This window comes from Chiroxiphia lanceolata, chromosome Z, assembly GCF_009829145.1.
Source record: "Chiroxiphia lanceolata isolate bChiLan1 chromosome Z, bChiLan1.pri, whole genome shotgun sequence".
NCBI lineage: Eukaryota > Metazoa > Chordata > Aves > Passeriformes > Pipridae > Chiroxiphia > Chiroxiphia lanceolata.
In genome coordinates this window covers 24,917,793-24,941,255 of record NC_045671.1, presented here as the reverse complement: position 1 = coordinate 24,941,255, position 23,463 = coordinate 24,917,793, and the positions used below count along the sequence as shown (strand labels likewise).

General features: G+C 42.0%; 1 protein-coding gene across 7 annotated transcripts in view; it reads left to right on the top strand.

Moving 5' to 3' along the window:
* The window catches only part of GLIS3 (GLIS family zinc finger 3), a 193,709-nt gene extending 180,111 nt beyond the window's left edge, over positions 1-13,598 (top strand). For all 7 annotated transcript variants that reach the window (XM_032675671.1, XM_032675676.1, XM_032675673.1 and 4 more), the window contains 2 exons: positions 11,510-11,600; positions 12,913-13,598. In XM_032675671.1, coding sequence (XP_032531562.1) covers positions 11,510-11,600; positions 12,913-12,964 — 143 coding nt within the window. In that variant the 3' untranslated portion in view covers positions 12,965-13,598. The remainder of the gene's footprint in view (positions 1-11,509; positions 11,601-12,912) is intronic.
* The last annotated feature ends 9,865 nt before the right edge of the window (positions 13,599-23,463 follow it).

Below are 23,463 nucleotides of genomic sequence, written 5' to 3'. Positions count from 1 at the left end.
GTTCACCGGTTAAAGGAGGGCAGCTCTCAGGAGCAAAAGAATCTCATATTTCTGCCAAAACTTATTAAAACACAGCATTTTTGTCTCTATCCTAGACAAAAATGGTTTCAGATTCAGAAAACATTGACACCAAAAATTAACAGTAAAGCCAGCCACAAACACAAAATCAACTTTTCTCCATCAGGCCAATCTGCCAACTTTGATTAACCTTCAGCTGTGTCCTTCAGCTGTGAGGGAACATCAAAGATAACCTCTGATGCTATATACATGTCTTGGGCTGTCACTTGACATTTTAGGTTATAGTTTCATGCGATCCAATCCTATGTGTAAAAGTGTTGCAAGGAAACTCTACCAATGTTCTCCCAAACAAATCAATAACATAATAGGGGTGGGTGAGGAAACCTCTTGTGGTATTTAATGGTTGTTTTTTTCATTCTGAATCAGTACATTACGCAACTGAAAGCACTGACCTAATAGCTAGCAGTGGTGCTGACATAATGAAAGGGGAAAATAAGGGCCTCAGGAAAGTACCTCTTCAGTCTAAACACTAAAACTGTATTATCATCTGGTAGGTGGTTTAGGATAGAGATGCATACTGAGAATATGTTGTCTACATAATTAATTTACATAGATAGGTATTGAGTCACCTGAGGATGACAACAAAATCCATGAAGATACAGATCTTTGCAGGTTTTCTCTACGAATAGGAAAAACATAAAATACTTACAGATACATACATAGGAAAAAACCAGAGGGATCCAACCAGACATCATTACTGTCCTCACAAAATATTTCTCCACATTTAAATTAGATAAGCACTGCAGCCCAATGCCATGAAATAAGGCCCTGAAGACTGGGCAATCTTTAACAATAAGCACATATTTTTTATATTTGTATCTGTCCACATATACATTTTTTTCATGCACCAAATACACTGTGATTTGACTTTTATATACACTGTTCATTATTTATAAACACTAAATAATGTTTTCAACTTCTCTGAGAAACAATTTCATGCTTCTAGCAACAGGAATTAATATAATCTGATTGCTCAATAAGGCAGCAATTACCATTAATAGATGCTAGGCCTCTCTTACAGCTATAGTTTTTCTGTTGCAACTTGACAGTAGGTTTATTGACTTAAATGTGTCTAAGATACAAACTGTTTCTATCACTTAATATGACTTGTATAGATCAGTTTCAGGTTTTTTTCTGTAGCCCACTGTGATAAGAACAATAGCATTGTCTCAATTTCTTTTATAGTGTGCTCTTCTTGGTGAAAAAAAGTAAAATGTAATATTTCAATCATATAAAAGAGTCCTTTCTCTGAAACTTCTGGAGAATCAAAAGTGGAAAAAACCATTATTTTTGCAAATGTAAATCTAATTATCTTACCAATTGCCACAATTCAGGGCAGTGTGATTTGGGCTGATACTTATAAGGAGGTATAGGTATAAGAAGTTTCGTTGCCTGATCTCACAAACTGAAAGGAACACTTTCAGACTAAAACCCATGTTTTTAAAAATCTTTTGTAAAAATTTCTGTTAAAAATACCTTTTATTTGAATCACTTCTGAATCACTTTTTTCTTTTTTGTTCAATTTGAAAAATAAAAGCAAACCAGGCAGATTCATTTTTGTGTGCATTTATTTTAACATGCTGTCTTACATGCAGTAATACAATATTGTGGCATTTGAGCTGAAATCCCCAGCAGAAATATGTTTACTTTCAATGCATTCTACTATTACAAACTGTTTTTCAAACATCTTAAAACAGCGTGGTAGTTTGGTCTAGGCCTTCCTTGGTGACCAGTTTGTAGCCAAGGAAGGGCCCAGATTTACCCAGTATTCCCAGATTTTTACGTAAACCAGATTGTAAGAAGAAAGGAGGGAAGGCCTTCGCTCTTTTTCCTTCTGGCGGCTTGGAGGTGCAGGTTCCCTGCTGTTGAGTCTGCCGTGTTGGGGAGCGAGGCCTGGTAAGGCCTTGTCGACCTTGGGAGGCGGAGGTTGCAGGCGATCGTTCCAGAGCGACTCTCGGTTGTCACAAGGAGAGTAGTGAGATATTTCTTTGCTAACTCTTTTAGTGGATAGATATTGGGCTACTAATTGGGATATATATATATATTTTATTTTGATTTTGTTCCTTTTCCCTTCCCCCTTCCCTTTCCCTTGTGAAATTGTATATATTTCAATTGTATATAATTGTAACATAAGTGTAAATATATTTATATATATCACTTTAGCTGTCTCTCTCTCGTTTCGGGTTTTCTTAGTTGTTTTTTCTCCCTCTTCTCCCTGAGGTTTTTTGGGAGGCGACTTCTTGTGGTAAGGTTTGGAGACTTGGCAGGGAGCCAGCTTCAAACCATATCACTCTTATCTGGTGTTTCTGCCCGGTTTGTTTTGGTTTTGCCACGATTGTTTGGGAACAAGTCTGGGAAGGGAACCAAGTTGGTGCAAACACTGCCCATTGTTTGGGAACACTACTGGGAGAGCTGCCAAGAACCTTTTGTTTATATAAACATAGCTTTGTTTGGGAACAAAGGAAAAAAATATATAAAAATGGCCTTTTTATTCATTTTCTTGGTTATTTTGGCCATTTTTCATATATGTTTCTGGGTATCCAGTGAGAACTAACCCAGAAGGCATCTACCAATATCTGCCTTTCCTTAATTGTGACATCAAAAGCCTAGTGACTGAGGTCCCTAGGATCAAAATTGGCCCCAATCCTTACCTAAATTGTTTGGCAACGGTTCTACTATTCCTAAAAGCCATGAAAGTGGTGTTTAACATTGGAAAGGCGGTGTGGTACTGCTTTCCTTGTTGCAGGAAAGGCCGAAACTCAAGGGGATTTGCTGGAACTTTGGGAAGGGCCTTGAGAAAACCAGTCTCTGGATGGCAAAGAATCTGGGCCAACTTTGGTAAATTGGTAGGGCGCGTGACACCTCCCATTAGTTGGGACTTCACACCAGAGCAAGTGTTTGATCCTGACGAGATGGCACGTCGTTTGGCAGACGGGTGTTTTTCTTACGAGGATCCAAATACGCAGTTTTTTGCTTTCTACTGGGGCCTGGCGAGTGCTTATCAAGCTGCTGTGGACTATGCTCAGAAGGCTAAGGCTGAGGCAGAAACTCAAACCCTGCCACCTGAGACCAACGCCACCTCTACCACATGCACTGAAAGCGGAACCCAGACTACACCACCTGAGATACCTCTTGCCCCTGTAGTGACAAGGAAGTCTTGGGTATCGGCGCCCGAAACTTTAAGCCTACGACCAGATGGAGAGCAAAACAAGTCAGAAGATAACGGAGAGGGGACTGATACTGATACCAGTGCCAAAACTCCACCTCCACCTCCACGAGTAGTACCACCCCCAAAAGTGGAAACTACAGTTTTGTGGTCAATGACCCCAGCAGAACTCCGGGACTTACAAAGAGATTACACTCGTCGGCCTGGTGAGCGAATTCTATCATGGTTGCTCCGATGACGAGACCATGGGGCTAGAAGTCACATATTGTCAACTGCTGAAGCAGAACAACTAGTTTCCATCTCCAGAGACCGTGAACTTGATCACATAATTGCAGAGGAGAGACCAGACCTCAGTCTTTGGGTGCGACTTGTCTTAAGTGCAAGACAAAGGTTTCCATTTAAAGACTATTTACCGTGCCCCATGAGGAAGTGGACCAAGGTAGAAGACGCTGTCCAGTACCTAAGAGAATTGGCATTGTTGGAGGTCATGTATGATGACGCTCAATACAATCCTGTCGCTCATGACCCAGAGGGTGTCACTTGCACAATGCCCATGTGGAAGAAGATAATCCAGGGTGCTCCTGCATCATATGGTCATACCTTGGCAGGAATAATGCTTCCAAACACACAAGAAACACTTGTGGGCACGCTGTGTACAGTTCTACAACATCTAGAAGAAGCAGTAGAATCTAGGAATGAGTTTTCTGGAGACTATTTTGATTCTAGTTACAGACGAAGACCTGAGAGAGATGAGCCTTACGGGTGCTATGATTATGAAGATGACTACGGAGACCACAGCGACAAACGCTACAGAGATGGATCAGCAGACCGGTCTCAACCACGATCTCGATCTTGGTCCCAGTCCCGCTCGCGATCTCCTTCCGTCACACGCAGAAGGAGCGAAAACCCTAAGCGTAGATCTAAGCGCAGTGAACTGTGGTCCTATCTGCGTGCCCACGGAGAAAACATGAGGAAGTGGGACGGTGAACCTACTTCCAGACTTGAGGCCAGAGTGAGAGAACTAAAACGCAAGGAAGCTGATAAGGAAGTTGTCTACGTAGTAGATGCAGATTTCTTTGAAAGAGAACTGAGATCTCCCAGACGCAGGAGGTCTGGAGTCCATTTCCAGGATGACAAGAAAGCCTCTGACAAGCCTAAACAAAGATCCAAAGGTGAATGCTCTGACCAGAACCAATAGAGGGGCTCTGCCTTCTGCCAGGAGAAGGAGAGGGACGAGAAAGATAACAGAGTTTACTGAACTGTGTGGGTTAGATGGCCTGGCACATCGGATCCTCAGAGATACCAAGCTTTAATAGATACCGGCGCACAGTGTACATTAATGCCCTCAGGACATGTGAGCACAGAGACTGTTTCAATTTTTGGGGTGACAGGAGGGTCTCAAGAGCTGTCAGTGGTAGAGGCCAAAATAAGCCTGACAGGAGACCAATGGGAAAAGCATTCCATTGTGACGAGACCAGAAGCCCCTTGCATTCTTGGTATGGATTACCTCAGAAGGGGTACCGATGGGCTTTTGGTATAGCTGCGGTGACTGAAGAGGAATCCAAATGATTATCTGCCCTGCCCGGTCTCTCAGAAGATCCTTCTGTTGTAGGATTACTGCGAGTCGAGGACCAGCGAGTGCCGACAGCCACTAAGACAGTGCATAGGCGACAGTACCGGACGAATCGAGATGCTGTGATCCCTATCCATAAGATGATCTGCAAGTTGGAAAGCCAAGGGGTGGTTAGTAGAACACACTCACCCTTCAATAGCCCCATTCGGCCTGTACATAAGTCCGATGGCGAATGGAGACTGACCGTGGACTATCGTGACTTGAATGAAGTCACGCCACCATTGAGTGCTGCTGTACCAGACATGTTGGAGCTCCAATGCGAGCTGGAGTCCAAGACAGCGAAGTGGTATGCCACTGTTGACATCGCTAATGCATTCTTCTCCATTCCCTTAGCAGCAGAGTGCAGGCCACAGTTTGCTTTCACGTGGAGAGGTGTGCAGTACACGTGGAACCGACTGCCCCAGGGGTGGAAGCACAGTCCAACCATCTGCCATGGACTGATTCAGGCCACACTGGAGAAGGGCAAGGCCTCAGAACATATCCAGTACATTGATGACATCAGTGTATGGGGGGACACAGCAGAAGAAGTTTTCAAGAAAGAAGAGGAAATCATCCAGATTCTCCTTGATGCCGGTTTCGCCATCAAGAAGAACGAGGTCAAGGGGCCTGCCAGAGAGATCCAGTTCCTAGGGGTGAAATGGCAAGGTGGATGACGCCAGATACCAACAGATGTCATCAATAAGATTGTAGCCATGCCTCCACCAACCAACAAGAAGGAGACGCAAGCTTTCCTGGGGGCAATAGGCTTCTGGAGAATGGACATCCCTGAGTATAGCCAGATTGTAAGCCCTCTTCGCTTTGTGACCCGTAAAAAGAATACCTTTCAATGGGGTCCTGAACAGCAACAGGCATTTAAACAAATCAAGCAAGAGATTGCACATGCCGTGGCTCTTGGACCAGTTCGGATGGGACCAGATGTGAAGAACGTACTTTACACCGCAGCTGGAGATAAAGGTCCCTCCTGGAGCCTCTGGCAAAAGGTGCCTGGTGAGACACGAGGGCGACTGCTTGGCTTCTGGAGCCGAAGTTACAGGGGTTCTGAAGTCAACTATACTCCTGTGGAAAAGGAAATTCTGGCAGCCTATGAAAGCATACAAGCAGCCTCAGAAGTGGTTGGCACTGAAACACAGCTCCTCCTAGCACCCCGACTACCAGTCCTAAGTTGGATGTTCAAAGGGAAGGTGCCCTCTACGCATCATGCCACCCATGCTATGTGGAGCAAGTGGATAGCCTTGATTACGAAGCGTGTATGACTGGGAAGCTCAAATTGCCCTGGAATTCTGGAGGGTATCACAAATTGGCCTGAAGGTGGGAACTTCAGTCTGGCAGAAGAAGAAGAAGAAGAACCAGTGAGCTGAGCTGAAGAAGCTCCGCCATTTGATCAGCTGCCAGATGAAGAAAGGCGTTATGCCCTTTTCACTGATGGTTCTTGCCGTATTGTAGGAAGGAACCGGAAGTGGAAAGCAGTTGTTTGGAATCCCACACGACGAGTGGCAGAAGCGGCCGAAGGTCAAGGCAAGTCGAGTCAATTTGCGGAACTCAAAGCCATCCAGTTGGCCCTGGACATTGCCGAACAAGAAGGATGGCCAAGGCTCTACCTCTACACTGACTCGTGGATGATAGCCAATGCCCTATGGGGATGGTTAGACCGATGGAAGAAGATGAACTGGAGGCGTGGAGGAAAACCCATCTGGGCTGCTGACTTGTGACAGGACATCGCTGCCAGAGCGAAGAGTCTGAATGTGAGAGTCCACCATGTAGATGCCCATGTGTCCAAGAAGCGAGCTAATGAAGAACACAATAACAACAGAGAAGCGGACCGAGCTGCACAGATCAAAGTGTCACAAGTAGACCTAGACTGGCAGCAGAAGGGAGAGCTGTTTCTGGCTCGATGGGCCCATGATGCTTCCGGTCATCAGGGCTGAGATGCCACCCACAGATGGGCACGAGACCGAGGGGTGGATTTAACCATGGATATAATTTCTGAAGTTATCCATGATTGTGAGACCTGTGCTGCTATTAAGCAGGTGAAAAGACTGAAGCCCCTGTGGTATGGTGGACGATGGGATAAGTATAAGTATGGAGAGGCATGGCAGGTTGATTATATCAAACTGCCACAAACCCGCCAAGGTAAGTGCTATGTGCTTACCATGGTGGAAACAACCACCGGATGGCTGGAGACTTTTTCAGTGCCCCATGCAACGGCCCGGAATACCATTTTGGGCCTTGAAAAGCAAGTCCTGTGGCAACACGGGACCCCAGAATGTATTGAGTCGGACAACGGGACTCATTTAAAAAATGACTTAGTGACCACTTGGGTGAGGGAACATGGTATCAATTGCATGTACCACATTCCTTATCATGCACCAGCTGCTGGGAAGGTTGAGAGATGTAATGGACTGTTGAAGACAACTCTAAAAGCACTAGGTGAGGGAACTTACAAGAATTGGGATAAGAACTTAGCCAAGGCCACCTGGTTAGTTAACACCAGGGGTTCTGTCAATTGAGCTGGCCCTGCACAAGCAGAATCCCTCCACATTGTTGATGGAGATAAAGTTCCAGCAATCCATTTGAGGGGAATGCTAGGGAAAGCTGTTTGGGTTACCCCTGCCTCAGGCCAAGACAAACCCCTTCGTGGGATTGTCTTTGCTCAAGGGCCAGGACATATGTGGTGGGTAATGAGGAAGGATGGAGTGATCCAATGTGTGCCTCAAGGAAATTTAGCCTTGGGGAAAAACTAATTGTATGTCCTGAGTTGTGTTTTACAGGAAGCCAGTCACCAGATGAGAGAGAAAGAGAGAGAGACCTGAACTAAGCTGATGCTGGCATCCAATGATGAGACAGCCCAGAATGATGAAACAGCCATAAATCAGAACTGTAATTGTGACTGAGGAGACCAAAGATCTGGACTGAACTGAACTGATGTCAGTATTGACTTCTAGCGACGAGACAACTGCGCCGAAAGACCAACAAGGACTATACATATATGTATGTGTGTATATATATACGCGCGGGATGTAGGCGAACGTGAGATATAGGTGTTACGTAAAAATAGTATGGAATAAGGGGTCGAGAATGTGGTAGTTTGGTCTAGGTCTTCCTTGGTGACCAGTTTGTAGCCAAGGAAGGGCCCAGATTTACCCAGTATTCCCTACAATTTTTATGTAAGCCAGACTATAAGAAGAAAGGAGGAAAGGCCTTCACTCTTTTTCCTTCTGGTGGTTTGGAGGTGCAGGTTCCCTGCTGTTGAGTCTGCTGTGTTGGGGAGCGAGGCCTGGTAAGGCCTTGTCGACCTTGGGAGGCGGAGGTTGCAGGCGATCGTTCCAGAGCGACTCTCGGTTGTCCCAAGGAGAGTAGTGAGGTATTTCTTTGCTAACTCTTTTAGTGGATAGATATTGGGCTACTAATTGGGATATATATATATATATTTTTTATTTTGATTTTGTTCCTTTTCCCTTCCCCCTTCCCTTTCCCTTGTGAAATTGTATATATTTCAATTGTATATAATTGTAACATAAGTGTAAATATATTTATATGTATCACTTTAGCTGTCTCTCTCTCATTTCGGGTTTTCTTAGTTGTTTTTTCTCCCTCTTCTCCCTGAGGTTTTTTGGGGGGGACTTCTTGTGGTAAGGTTTGGAGACTTGGCAGGGAGCCAGCTTCAAACCATATGAAACAGTAAGTACAATTTATGATTAATCCCCTTGCATCATTGAATATCCTTTAAACTCACAAAGTGAGAAAGATTCCTTGTCACTACTGTGATATACTTCATTCTGATTCATGACTCTTTTCCCCCCTCATTATTGACTGCACTTTCCCCTCTTGATTGAAACTTGTACAGACTACTTTAAAAGGATAAGAAATTACTATTGCAAAACTACAAGAATTAGTAGTGTGTTTCAGTTGCTGTTTGTAGTACTCAAAAGTACTTCATGGGTTTTCCGTTTCTATCCCTCTTTTGAAAGCCATCTCTCTTTCATGCCCTTCTTAAAGTATTTGGAATTTTTTTACATACTGCCTAAATGACAAGTCTTTGACCAGACAACCAATGCAACTTAATGAATTTTGAGATACTGTGATAAGGTGATTGCTTTATTGTCAACTGCAACATTCTGCTTGCAGCTCCAGGACAAAATGAAAAGTCAGCTGCAAGTCATTCCAAACTGATCAGTAAATTTGCATGTGCAGAGCAATACAGTTTCCTATTATGAGGTCATTGCTCATGCAGAAGGCACCTGAATACTCACATGCATTCTTAGAATACAGATAATAGTAGGTCTTGTAGTTCTCTAGGACATTGTTATTATATCCTTCAGTAAGAGATCATCGAATATGTGTTGTTATGTAATGCATGCCAAATATTAAGTCAGTGACTTCTATACATTATCTCAATGCTTTTCAGAAATGAACATTGAAATTTGAAGAGATTTTTTTCTGAAGCAAAAACATTCCAGAGACGCAGAACACTATTCCAGATAGATATTTATTTTGTAGGTTATACAAGGCCTTGAGCAACCTGGTGTAGTGGGAGCTGTGCCTGCCCAGGGCAAGGGGTGGTTGGGACTAGATGATCTTTAAGGTCCCTTCCAACCCTTAACATTCTATAATTCTATTATTATATTATTTAGAAAAAGATCTGAGTTCAGCCTTAAGCCAGTATGTATAACAATGCTTTAAAAAGGTCAGTTGCTGTCAGTCAGGGGTCTTTTTTTGTGAATTTGAAACCTAAAAATATATGGTAGATTGTTAGATTAGTTTGAGAATCCACTACAGGATATAGACTACAGAATTACTCTGATGCTATAGGTATAATCTGTCAGTGATGTACATTGCATTTATCAATATTAATTTGTATAAATTGCAGCTGCAAAAGTATCAAGCAAAAGAATCATAAAAGAATGGGAGGTAAAGATTGAAGGTACATCTGATGGGTGGGGTTAAACATCTTATTTGAACCTGCCGTTAAAAATCTTTATCAGTGAAAAAGTATCATGTCTTAGCTTTTAGGTAAAAACCCAGCCCAACTCAATCCAACAAAAAAACCTAAAACAAGCAAACAAACAAAAACTCTACAAGCCAACCAACCAACAACAACAACAACAAAAGAAAAGAACCCACAATCCACCAACCCCCAAGTTCCAGATTGCAGACTTTGATGAAAAATGTAAATGTCTCTGAGGAAAAAAACCCAAACCCTTCCCTTTTTTTATTATTAATTGTCAACAAGCTACAGTTGTGCTGTGTGCTACCTGCAGTTCTACCATCCTTAACATCAAATATTTATTGCGAAAGATGTGCTTTAATTTTAAATGACCTAATACAAATTTGCTGTCTCAGTGTAAAGTCCTGCAGGACACAGGACACAGGCTGCTTTTATCACCATTTAGGTAGTAGGTTAAAAATGCCTTGTCTCAAATAGGATTTACATTTAGATGGTCAAATTCTGGTGCTGCTTCTTAACAAAAAATGCACAATTGTCTTAGTGAAGACAGTCTCACTCATCAAAGATTGCGCTACCAGTATATCTATATATTTATTGATGTATCTATCTATAGATATCTATATACTTGCCTATATTTATCTATATTAAATATATTAGTTGATAACTTACTGTTATGAGGGTTGACTGAATGTAGTCTGAAAGTGGAAATATTTTTGTTGTCTTTCTTAACAGCTTTCCTACGCATGGCCCTTCCTATGTGCATCTTTCAGTCCCAGCTAGAGCAGGGTGATCCTCACTGCAGAGTACCTTCTCAGTTGTCTGTCTGGAGTGCTAGCTCTTACATACAGAACCCAGGGCAAAACTGGGTTTTGTTTACTGAAGAGCTAGTTACTACTGGATTTAAAACAAATGTCATCCAAACTTCAGGTTATATTTATATTGTTGCCTTAAGAGATCATGGAGAAAAAAACTCCAGGCCAATTTAGTATATAAGATAAGATAAAGAGAGCAGGTCCTTTAGTTAGGCATGAGGCCAGAGGAATACATATAACACGCGCTCCCCAGACAGTGGTTCTATGATTTTATGATAAGGTCCATCAAATCCCAGATTTGTCCACCCTCGGTTCTGCTCAATTCTGCCCCCCAACACACCCCTTTGGGTTTGGGGTCTTTGGGACCCCTTCTTCCTCATCTTCATCTTCTTAGCAACACATACAGTCCTTGGAGCTTCTCCAAAGTTCTGGGCTTGAAGGTCACTGTGTCTGTGTGATATCTTCTGATCCAGACTTTTCTACAATTCTACCTTGAAAAGAAGACTAAACACGCTAACAGAATTTAGAGGGATTGATATGGAATGGGATAATAGGGTTGAATATGTGTAAACATTATGCTACAGTATAAGGGATATAAAACAGCTACATTAAAATCTACATTCACTACACAACTACTTCTAAAATCTACAGAAGTTAAAAAATCCAAAAAGCTCTGAAGCATCAATATTATATTTAGGTTATATTTATGTTATATTTAGAACAGGCAGCTAGTACAACATACATGTTGTGATTGACTAAGATCCCGTCCCTGCCTCTTTTTTCTAAAAGACTGCAGAGCTCAGTAAGTTTCTGTCAATCCTATAACAAAAGAGCCAAAGGCATCTTGGCTGTAATTAACTGTTCTCCTGTTTCAGGTCAGCAGAAGAAGAAGCAGTCCAAGAAAGATACTTGTGCAAGAGATCCAGTGTCCAATTTAGAGATGTCTGTACCTTCTGAAGGCCAAAGGTAAGGTGGAAAAAGCCTCTCAAAGTCAGGAGTAGTGTAAAAGAGAGCAGTGACATACCAGTACAATTGCTTTGTTTCACCCTGCAGAGAATACGACTAGATCCCAATCCCCCACCACCATTTTGCCCTTGAGAAGAATGAAAATATAATTCTTCATCCTTTTTCTTCTTTCCTCTCGTCTCCCTTAAAGGAAAAAATAGTATTTCTCCACCTTATTGTACCTTTTAATCTAGAAATTCTTACTATTGTCTAATTATTAGCATTTTCCAAAACAACTATTTTCTTTTAATAATTTAATTTAAATGGCTGCAGAAATATGCCAAAAAGGAGCCTCATACAGTTCAGAAAAATAAAATGCTGAACGCTGCACCTGGGGAGGAATAACCCCGTGCACCAACACGTGGGGCAGCTGGGCAGGCAGCGGCCTGGCAGAGAAGGCGCCGGGGCGGCTGGGAGACACCAGGTGGGACATGGGCCAGCTGCGTGTCCCTGCCCTTGGCCTCACCAGGCCTTACCTGGAGTGCTGTGCCTGCTCTGGGCTCTCCAGTCCAAGAGAGATGAGGAACTACTGGAGAGAGCCCAGGGAAGGGCCACAAACATGGTGAAGGAACTGGAATCTCTCTCCCATGAGGAAAAGCTGCGAGAGCTGAGATAGTTCAGCCTGGAGAAGGTGCAGGGGCACCAGACTCTCACCACAGGGCCCCTAAGGTTAAACTGGGGGGTTTAAGGCCACCAAAAGTGGCCGACATGCCATGAAACAGGGGCTTTCCCCCTCTGGGGTGTTTGCTGTCCTCACCAGGCAACAGCCGGGGTGCCACAGCCTCCTGCAGTTGGCACATTTGGCCCTGGCCTCCTGCAAGCGCCACACACAGTGTGTGACCTCCAGCAGGACCGTGGCCCTGCGCTGGCAGTGCTGCCGCTGTGCAGAGACGTGGCCTGTGCGGGGGCTGCGGGTCCTGCACGGGGCTGTCCCAGCACCTCGGCTTGAGGAGGGCACCACTGAGGGCTCCCAGACAGCTCCTCCTTCCCTGATCGCCTCTTGCAGGTACCCTGTGCCAACCTGAGTCCAGCTGGCTGTCCAAGGGGCAGTGCCAAGTGGGGGGTTTGTCCTGGAAGGGGGGCAGCGTGCCTGGGGCAGCGGAGGGGCAGGCACATGTGGAAGGCAGCTGTGGGGCTGGCAGTCACTTTTGGGTCTGCAAGGAGACCCTGTGGGAGGCCTTTGTCTCCCCTCTCTCCCCACTCTCTGGGGCCTTCTCTGCTGTTCCGTTCCTGGCGCCAGAGAAGCTCAGGCACTGTGCACGTGTCTTGGCAGAACATGGCGCCCGGAGCCGAAGAGGCTCTGCAGGAGAGCGGCTCGGCCATGACGGCCGGCAGGGGCCAGAGGCAGTGGGAGGCAGCGGCAGAAGGCCTGTGCCCCATCTGCCTGGACAACATGGACGACACAGCCCACATCATCCCCTGCCTGCACACCTTCTGCTTCGGCTGCATCCAGCAGTGGGCTGCCGTGCATGCCGTGTGCCCGCTCTGCCGGCAGCACTTCAGCCGCATCCTGCACACGGTGAGAGCGGACGACGACTACCAGGAGTACGTGGTTGCCTCGTCCTCCCGCCAGCAGAGTCCCGCAGCCAGACAGAGGGTGCGCAGCAGATCCCCACAGTGGCGCTACCACCTGCGCCCACGGCCCAACAACAATCCCACTGCTGGGAGAAGGGGGCCGGCAGAGAGGGACTAAGGGAGGGCTCCAAGGAACTCCGACACCTCTGCCCCACAGACTGCAGGGGGATGCTAAGCCAGCCCTGCCGATGGACCTGTCATCCACTTGGACTTGCTGAGAGCGCAGCTTATGGCCTTCATGCAACGTGAATGAACATCCAGAATCTTTCCAGAGCGTGCATCTTTCAAAACCACTTGGTACACTGCACATGAATCCACTAATTGCTATTCTTATTATTAGTCATAGTAGCATTGTTATTTTTAAAATTATTAAAGTGTTCTTCTCTTAACCCACAAGGTTTATCCTTTTCTCTCCAATTCTCCTCCCCAAAGGGGTGGGGGTGGCAAGCAGCTATATGGAACTTAGTTGCTGGCTGAGGTTCTCCAATTTGTTGTGCTGGTGCTGGAAGATTATAGACTTTGTGGACACTGAATATAGATTAGAAGCTTTCTGGAGCATATTTCTCTCAAAACCAAAGAAAACCACTGCAGGCAGTGCTTTTTAGCAGTGTTTCAACAGCATAGGAAAACAAAAGAGGAAAATGTCTAGAGTGTACCGTGAACTACTTTAATATAAATACTGCAACAGAGTCCCTTTGGCCCACACTCTCCCAGCCTTGCCCCTCCAAGCACCAGAGCATGGTTGTCCAAGCCCTGTGGCCATGAGCCAAGCCACCTGACCTGAAGCAAAGCCAGGTCCATGGACACAGGCCATGCTGACAACCCTCTCCCTGCTGGTACCTCTACACCTGAATGGCTCCAGTCATCCACCTGTCACAGCCCTCTGAGCCTTCCTCTGCCACTTCTCTACAGCAGCAGCCTGGCTCCTCCAGCCCCAAATCCCATGGCCATGGCAGGAATGCAAGATAAGCTATCCTGGTGTTCTGGGGACAGGCTTCACAGAAGACACTGCCAGGGAATGATCTGTACACCTTGGCTTGGTCTCTGTCAGACAGCAAAGCTCTAAACCCTGAGCATCCTGGGCCTTCGGGAGCCAGTCAAGGAGCAGACTGCAATGCAAATAAAGCTTATTTTTGCCATGCCTCTGTCCCATCCCCCCCCCCCCATTCTTGCTGAGCCCTTCCCAGTCCCTTGCTTTTAACCCTTTCCCCAGACACACCAGCACAAGCCTCAAACCTTTGCACAAGCTCTGCAACAACCCCCTCTCATAGAGTCTGAGCAGCTCCATAAATTCTTGCCCAACATCCCACAAGGGTCCCCCCAGTCCTGCTGGCAGTGGCTCTCCACAGCCAGAGAGGCCCCCGTGTCATGTTCCTGTGGGATCCATCTCAGATCTGCAGGAAAGGGCCTGGAGGTCCTGGGGACACCAACATGCAAACAGCACTGTCAGTGTGCCCTGTTAGCCAAAAAGCCAACAGCCTCCTGGGGTGCTCTGAAAGGGGAATGCCACCAAGCAGGCCAGGGAGGGATCCCTCCCTGTCCCCAGCCTAGTAAAATGCACAGAATTCCATTTAAAAATGAGACAAAACTTTTTACTTTGATGATGGTCTTAGACTGGGAAATTGTTGAATAAGATGTCTATACATCTAATTGCCATCTCTAGCCTTCAGTATCCTGAAGAAAATAGAAGCAGAAGGTAACCTTCTTCCCTCTACTACCTCACTGTGTATGAGGTTGTGCAGAGTTAACCTGTCAAAATAAGGCAAGAACCAACTACTGGGCCCCTTACATTTCTAACAATAGCTGTGATGAAGTTATCACTGATTTCAGATTACCTACTTTAAAATATGGGTGAAAAATGCACTAAAACAGAGAATGAACCAAATTACAGCTCTTCAATAGTGTTGGCTTGAAGTCAACATTGTTGAACCAATGTATCTCATCCTGTGTGGGACTCAGCGCTAGTTCATGTCTTTAGTCCTCAGAAAAATCTAGAAATTCACCCCTACAAAACTGTCTTCAAAAGTCGCTTTAATCCTGCTATGTCTTGGCAGAAGACATGTATATAACTTAATACAGGAAAGTAACAGAATTATCATTTTGTGCTTGTGGCAAATTGAACAATATTTTTGTCTTAAATTCAGGAACTCTAATGCAATAACAAAATTAGGTACCATTTTCAAGTTTAAAATAGCCAGTGATCTCTGTGTGAAGACTCAAAATAATTTCCTTCAAGTGAATTTTATGAAGCTTCAGAACCAAAAAAAAAAAAAAATCAAAAATACCCAGGAATTTTTTAAAGATATATGTTTTTTAAAAATGGCAACCCCTCCATATAGTTAAAAGATCAGAAAAAAGCATGAAAGATTAAGTGGCAGATGAAATAATAGACAAGATAATTACAGAGCATTAAAGCCTCAGATTTATTTTTAAGACATTCAAGCTCTATTTAGAAAAGCCCTTTGTTAACTTTTGTGAATTTAAAAAGAATGATTGTAACATATTCAACAATAAGGGGACTAATGGTGTTAAAGCTTCATCATTTCCTATTCTAAACCAGTCCATACAATAACTGGCCACAGAGTGTTTCTGCAGCACAAATAGAAGATAACAAGGCTAGAGGAGTTACAGTGCAGCAAAATCTCAAGATGCCACAAAAAGAGATTTGTCATGCTCTGTGCTCTCAGAGTGGGAAGTGACAAGTGACTCTTGAATTTTCTCACTGAGCTAGCGCACACAGGGAAGTTAACCACACTTACCCTCACGGGCTGCTCATGAGCTACCATTTTGTTTCTGTGGTGCTAGAGAGGTAATGCTAATGCAGGGCAAGAGCTGAGAGTATGAAAGCCAGGTAGGCAGTTCTCTGACATGAAGCTGTACCAGTCTGATAAGGATAAGGAGAAAAGCAAACATAAATCTTTGTTGATGGGTTTACAGGCAAGCAAATGTGTGGTTCAACGAAGAAACAGAGAACTGTTTTCTGTGTTGCTTTGGTCTTCTGTCTATGGAGCTGTCTTGAGAATCCCCTGGTTTTGTTCCACTTGAGACAATGAATGAAGAAAAAAATGTTGCCTATTGCAAAGCTATCTGCATAACCTCTGGAGCAATATACTGCTGCAATTATCACATCTTTTCAGGAAACTTCTGGACTCTTCTGTTTGGGAATCTGGCTCTATTCTTTGTGTTTTTACAGAAAAGTTTTTAAAAAATTATTACTTTTCTCCTATATTTTTCCTCTCCTTGGATAAAAAAGATTCAATATGTACCTAAGTTAGAACTTAAAAAATTAAATATATAGAGAGTGCATATATTTTAGATATATACTTATACCCACCATTATTAGTAGAAATATCTACATATGTATGTTTGTTTGTGTATATATCATACAAAGCTATAATACTTGTGCTTGACTAAAGACAATAGATTGCAAAATGTGGACACCAGCACAACATGAGATGTCGTTTCCCTTTGGCTACTTGATGCCTGAAGTGACACCAGAATATAAATAATCACATTTAGTTTCATTTTTAAAACCATGAATGACAAAGAACAATTCTACAGAGGTTTTTGAAGATGTTCTTACTTTTATCATTACATTTGCAATGGAGATTATTTAGCCTTAGATACTTACTGGAAGTTCTTTCTGAGCATAAGGAAGTATGTGAAAATGTTTATTTGTATGTATAATTAAAACTACTACTAGGGGCAGATTAGAGGAAGGAGCTGAACTCCTGAGGCTAAAGAATTAAAACATGGGAGGTAAGACTGGAAGGAGCATAAAAATGAAAATAATATTTTATGGTTGGTGAAAGAGAAATTTTCAGAGTGTGGCAGGGCACAGTTTAGTAAAAGTCTGTTTGCATGCTGAGGAGATGTAAGTGGAAACATTTTGCTTTGCCCAGAGATAAAAGAATATTGACATAATTAGAGTTGAAAATTAGGATGGTGCCAAGCCCTGAAAGATATTTCTTACTTGTGTGGATAGATTAGAAAGGTCTTATCTCAGATTTCGTTCAGAAAGTATATACAAGGGTCAGTCACAGCAAGAATTTGGGGATCTAGGCATAACACTGTGTTGAAGATTGTGCCACATTATAGACCTGAATAGCAGTAATTTTTTCTACAGGAATTGAAATGTGTATAAAGAAGGACTTCTCTTCTGAAAAGCTGCAATAACAGTAAAAAAAAAAAATTAGAATTACCATGGCAACAACCAACAACCGTTCATGACAAAATGGAAAAAAAATAAAACGGGGAAACAAAACACAAAATCAATTAAAAATTTAAAGAGTGATAAACTACACACTTTAGAGTGCCTACACACTTTAAAATATGATTCTTTATCACATATTTCAAATATGATTACAGACTAACAAACTATTTTCATGTTGTTTGTAGTTTAAAGATCCTCAAGAAACTGAGGCCTGGAAAAGTAGATGTAAACATTAAAACCATAAAATCCTATGTCTTCTGGAAGGGACAGAGAAAGAGAGAGCAGAAGAAAATGGATTTTTACAAACCTATGCAGAAATAATTTTTACACTCTCTTTTTCTTGACATGTCATAAAATAACTCACACAAGGTAAACTTACTTAAGAGTTTTTTAGTCTTCATTATTTTCCCATGCAAAATTCCCAACAATTTCAAAAATTTTTCAACAATTAATAATGCAATGGTGTACTTTCCTGAGCCTTTTTGAAGTTATTAAATCAAACTGCTGTGGACAATAGACTACTGCTCTCATTTTCATTACAGTCCCTAGCAATGAGTCCACATTTTCTTTTGGGCAAGTATCTTCTGGGGCTTAGTTGACCTACAGTAACTAAAGCTATATCATACTGTGATTTAATAAAAACAGAACATAAGCCAAAAGCAAAATTCAAGTTCACAAGACAGAAGAGGAAATAGAACAGTGAGATTGCACAAGAGAGGACAGGGATAAAGAACTGGAAGAGATATGAGGCAGAAACTGAATGAGAAAGAAATATGAAGGCATTCATTTTTCACAGATTAGTGTGTCTCAGAAAGCATGTGCTACTATTCCTATCCTTTATTCACATAATAGGAAATTTTTAGAGAGCTGCAGGAGAGTTGTCTATTTTGATCAAAAACTAGTGACACAATTTGGTAAGCCTTGGTGAAAAATATTAATAAAACACACAAAAATCTTATTTTGTTGTGAGCAGTAGTGTTTGCAGACTTTACACAGATGACTTCTCTGTTGAGGAGTGAATTTTTTTTCACCTCTAACTCCATGTTTTTACATCATTTTGCATAATCTGCCTATCTAATCTTCCTTTCTAGCACCCTCATTTATTCCCTTGTTTCTTGATTTGAATCCCTTCTGGAATTATTCCGAACATCAGCCTTGCATCTGTGAAACTGCTTTAAAAAATTGAAAAGAGCCAGTGTTGTCTTATTCCTCTGAAAATGAAGGCTTTAACTCAGTTAATCACTTGAATGCATTTATTGCATGGAGATACAACTTCATTACAGAGGAATTTCAACGTGATTGTGTTTAATCACCTAACAAACAATGGACCAAATTGTTTTGCCTCTGGGAGCTGTCAAAGGTTTACACTTAGGACACGTGTAATTTTTCTTTGAAAAGAGATGGAACTACATCTGCATAACAAATGGTAACAGAGAAATACTAGGTGTTAATTTTATATTGTTGAAACACTTCTGACCTTGGGCCATAATGAGTTCCTCTTGTGCTGAGCACTTACTAAGTTGTATTCCAACATAATAATGAACTAAGGCACATAAAGCTGTTCAGTAAAGAAATATCAGCCACGGTGAGTGGAGTCTTGTGTTAAAGAATTGTTAGGACCCTAGGTTCTGAGACAGAGTTGGCTTATTTCAGCTCAAGCTGAGCGCCTCTGGAGAGGCAACAACCTATGACTCTGAGGTTCAGAAACAGGAGTTCTCTTCCAAACCTTGCTTTCAACAGCAGCCGAGTTGGACCATTTGCAGGCTAACCTGACAATGGTTGTGATACCTCTCTGGTAGAAGTGCTGGCACATTTACCTCTTCACTGTTAAAATTAGGACTTCTTCAACTGAAACACTACATGTAGGCAAATCAGTATTTTTTCATATCTGAGAAATGTCAGTTTCTGTGTCATATCTCTGTCATTTTTCAGACATTGACTGAAAATGCTCATTTAGTAACATTTCCTGCTGCTAGTGAAGCTCTCAGGCACCTGTCCTCAAGCTATAGAGCAGTTTGCAATTTTGATATCTATATATAGATTCAGTCTGAAAACTTTTTTTCTACATGGAACTGGGCATATCCTATTGGAAAACACTCCATACTACTTTTTACAGTCAAGCACTCTAATACTTACATCACAATATCTGGCACTGAGATACTCTCTTATTTCTGCCTTTGCAGGTCTTCACTGTAGCAAGAAAGGTTTTCTTTCGAGTTGTGATCAACATGTGACTACGAATTGCTTTTGGTTGATTAGCCATCTACTGGATATGTTACAGGACTGACCAATATAGAGTTTATCACTAATGCTGGATAAGCCTATTTTCACCTTTGAATCAAACTCTGAAAAGAAAGACTGAATTAGTTAAAGGGAGTACACAGGCAACAAAAATCAGCAAGGCAAGCTTGTTTTGACTTAGAAGTTTACCTTTTTTAAGTCAGTGACTTAAGCCAAACTATTCAAAATTCTATGAAATCTGGGGGCACAAGTGTGTCGTATAAAAATTCTTTTTTTTTTTTTTTTTTTTTTTAAGAATTGGGGATGGATGTGTATTTGATATCAATACCAGTATCCCTCTGCCCTACCATCCCCGGAAAAAGCAGAATAAAGATTCTGTAAGTTTATTTCCCATCCACTCAATCAGTAGAAATCAGGTCAGGCCTCCTTACAGCTACATTAGCATTCAGATCAAGCTCCATTCACTCTCAGTTCCACCCAAACATCTCATTACAGCAGTCAGCCTAGGCTCTCCATGGCACAACAGATATTTTCATCCTTTCCACGTGTGGCTACTTGAGAGGTGTGTTTTCAGTTTCTCTGACTTGTACTGAAGCAGGCAGAAACAGTCTTTGTGAGGTCAAGACCAAGTTTTGCTCAAAAGTTGTGATACTGATTCTGTCCAAGTTGAGTGTATTTTCTTTCAATGGAGTTGAGTGTGCATTAGGTATTCTCTCGAAAAAAAAACCCCTGATGTACCAAGTGCAGTAATGTCGCATCAGAAACAAAGGTGACAAAAGTTTGCCGTTTCTCGAAAAATCCTGTGAAAGACACAATATGATTGAGGTTACAACGATAAATATTTGAGCACCTGCAACACAGAAAAATATGCCTGGATCAAAAGCGAACAGATAGCCTTATGCTGTGTCAGGACAGATCACAGTTAAAGTCAAATTGGCATCTCATTTTAAATGTCCTAATGTACTGGGTTTGTAAGATCTTGTACTGTCAGAAAGTCATGTTTTAAGAAACTAAATTTACAGGATGACTCAGACATCTTAAGAGATAAAATATACCCTAATGTGGACTACTAGCTTTAAAGCTTAGAAATACCTTCTCAGTGTTTTTTGGGAACTGCATTTCCACTGGGAAATGAGACTAGATGCTGCTACTGAGTAATCCCTCCACTCTTTAAAAAGCAGACAGACAGAAGTGTCAGTAGGTGGAGCTGCCTTTCCTGCAGTCAATAGAGAAGCTTCTCTGCAGAAGAAGTTGCATTTGCAGGCACCCAGTCAGCTCTTCCCAGTCCCTGGCAGATGGTACTTGAACAAAATATGAACATGCAAGAATGTGGCTTTTACATCATGTTACCAAAGTGCACAAGGCAGGAGAAGACAGAACACAGAACTGACAGTGTTTGTCAGCACAAGCTGTTTATTTCTTTTTTTTTTCCCCCCAGTCGTGATGAATGGTATAATTTTAAATGATACCATTTAAATAAGCTACGCTTTGCTTCAGAGCATCCTGTTCACAACAGTAAAATACTCTATAATTCATGCTTGGACCGAAGGTAGTGCTAATGTAAATATGTCTATTTTCATAATTTTCAGTGCTGAGGTACATGAAGTACATCTTTGCAGATGACAATCAGGCTGACAGTTTTTTCTTTCATTATTGCTCTGATGAAATAAATATGCAGATCATCTATTTATTACTAGAGATTACTTCCACTTCATCTCTCAACATGAAGTTGTACAGCATATATGATGGCTGTGATCAATCCATTGTCTTTATTTTAAAAGGGAGATTAATGAATCCGATTAACTGAAAGAATGAATGTGGTATAAAAAATTCTGAAAAATCAGTCATATAAGATGAAGAATAATCATGGCACAAATTTATGACACGTCTGAATGGTGATTTATTTCATATGAAGAATTAGCTATTTGCTTTATTTCTGAGGTCTTGAGTAAGTATAGCAAGGAGGCTTCTCTGACTGTCATCCTCAAGTTTGACTCTGCTGAGCAACTATGGTTCATTTTTTTCACATGGCAGGCCACAAACCAAACACTAACATTAAAATAAGTAGTTTTGGCTGTGAGTAAAAAGTTAGTGCTGCCCTGGGAGTCATGGATATCACAGTAAAATCAGCTTTTCTGAATGTTTACAAAGAACACAGAACATACATCATCTTCTGATTTTATACATATCCATATGGCCTTCTTCAGGAATCCTAATTTCTAATCTTTTCTCCAATATGCCTAAAAAACTCAAGGAGGCTGATTAGTACATATATTTCCATGTAATATGCTGTACAAAGTTAGCCAGTCAAAATCTTTGAAGACTTCTTTCTTTTTCCATGGAAAGGGCAAAATGCAAGGAAATTTTTTTTTTGTGGTTGTGGTGAGCAAAAATATGCACAGAATGGTATTTGATTTCACTATGGTGGTTACATGTGCAGTGCCTTTGGGCTCAAGCCTCCTGATACCTTTCTCATTCTGTAATTTCTAAAATAATCAAGAAAGACACTTATAATAAGGACCCAGCAATAGGTGGTGCTTGAAAGCAGCTCTGAGAATAAGCCAAGTATTTAATGGACTGTGGAGGTGCACGGTTGATATATGTATCCTCAAAGTGCCGTTTAGCCGTTCACCTGACTGTAAGACCTTGAGGTATTACACACCCCATCCCCAATCTCTGTCTGGCCTCATTAAGAATAGAAGGTGGGGACAATAATGAAAACTATACAGCTTTGTTTACTTTTTCCTATAGTCAGCCTCAGTGAAAGGAAAATTGATGCTCATGAACTACAGTTCCATGTTCATTCTCACAGTTACTGAGCACTGGTTTTAGATTATTTTAACTATCTTTTTAAATCATCCTATGTTTTAACTTCTCTTATGAATGCCTCAGAGCCAGGGCACCTGCCTCTTTCAGCCAGCATTGATTTCACTGAACATCAAGAAGATGAGTAGTTATATAGCTGACATTCCTTCCAGCCCAGGAGATAAAAGCTTTTATTTTGGTGCATACACCAAGAGTTGCACAATTTTGAGAAGTAACTTCTCATACCCATTTAATCTTGATACATCTACTAGTTACTAGAAAAGTATCAAGAGGCCAAGGTTACTGGTCAAGACAACGCTTTGAGGCTATTGGCATACCATCTTCAGTTTATTTAGTTGATTTTTAATTTACTTGGATAGCCTGTAGATAATACTTATTTTCATTTCCAGATGTTGCTTGGCTATTTGTTAAGTGTGTAATTGCTGTGAACTAAGAATCCTGAAGTAATGGCCTTGCAGCTATTAATCCAAACACTGGCAGCATTTTAGGAGAAGAATACAGTGGGTATTCTGCATCTCTGTTTGTTCTTCTGCCAGGAGGAAGAGGGACCTGGTACCACTGCTCATCAGCTAACAACAGGATCTTCTGGGAACATGGCCCAATCACCTCTGTTACACTGTGATAATACAAAGGCACAGGACATGTTTAAGCTTCTGTCAATTAGCACTTCTATTATTGAAGACCAATCTCAAGAAAATAAAGTTTGCAAGATGTCATTAGCACTGAGGGAGATTTCAGATCGAGAAATTTTAAATTAACAACACCAAAAATGTTTGTTGCGAGGACCAGTGTTGTATGAAATAACACTTCATTCCCATTCAGAGTTGTTATTTTTATTTTAACAATTAGAAAAGCAGATGGGAAAATGTGTGGAATCCTTTATTCACTGTTGCTCAATAGCCAAGACTCCTCTGTAGAACTGATGCCTTGCCAAAAATCAATTTTAAATGTGTAAATGAAATGCCTTGA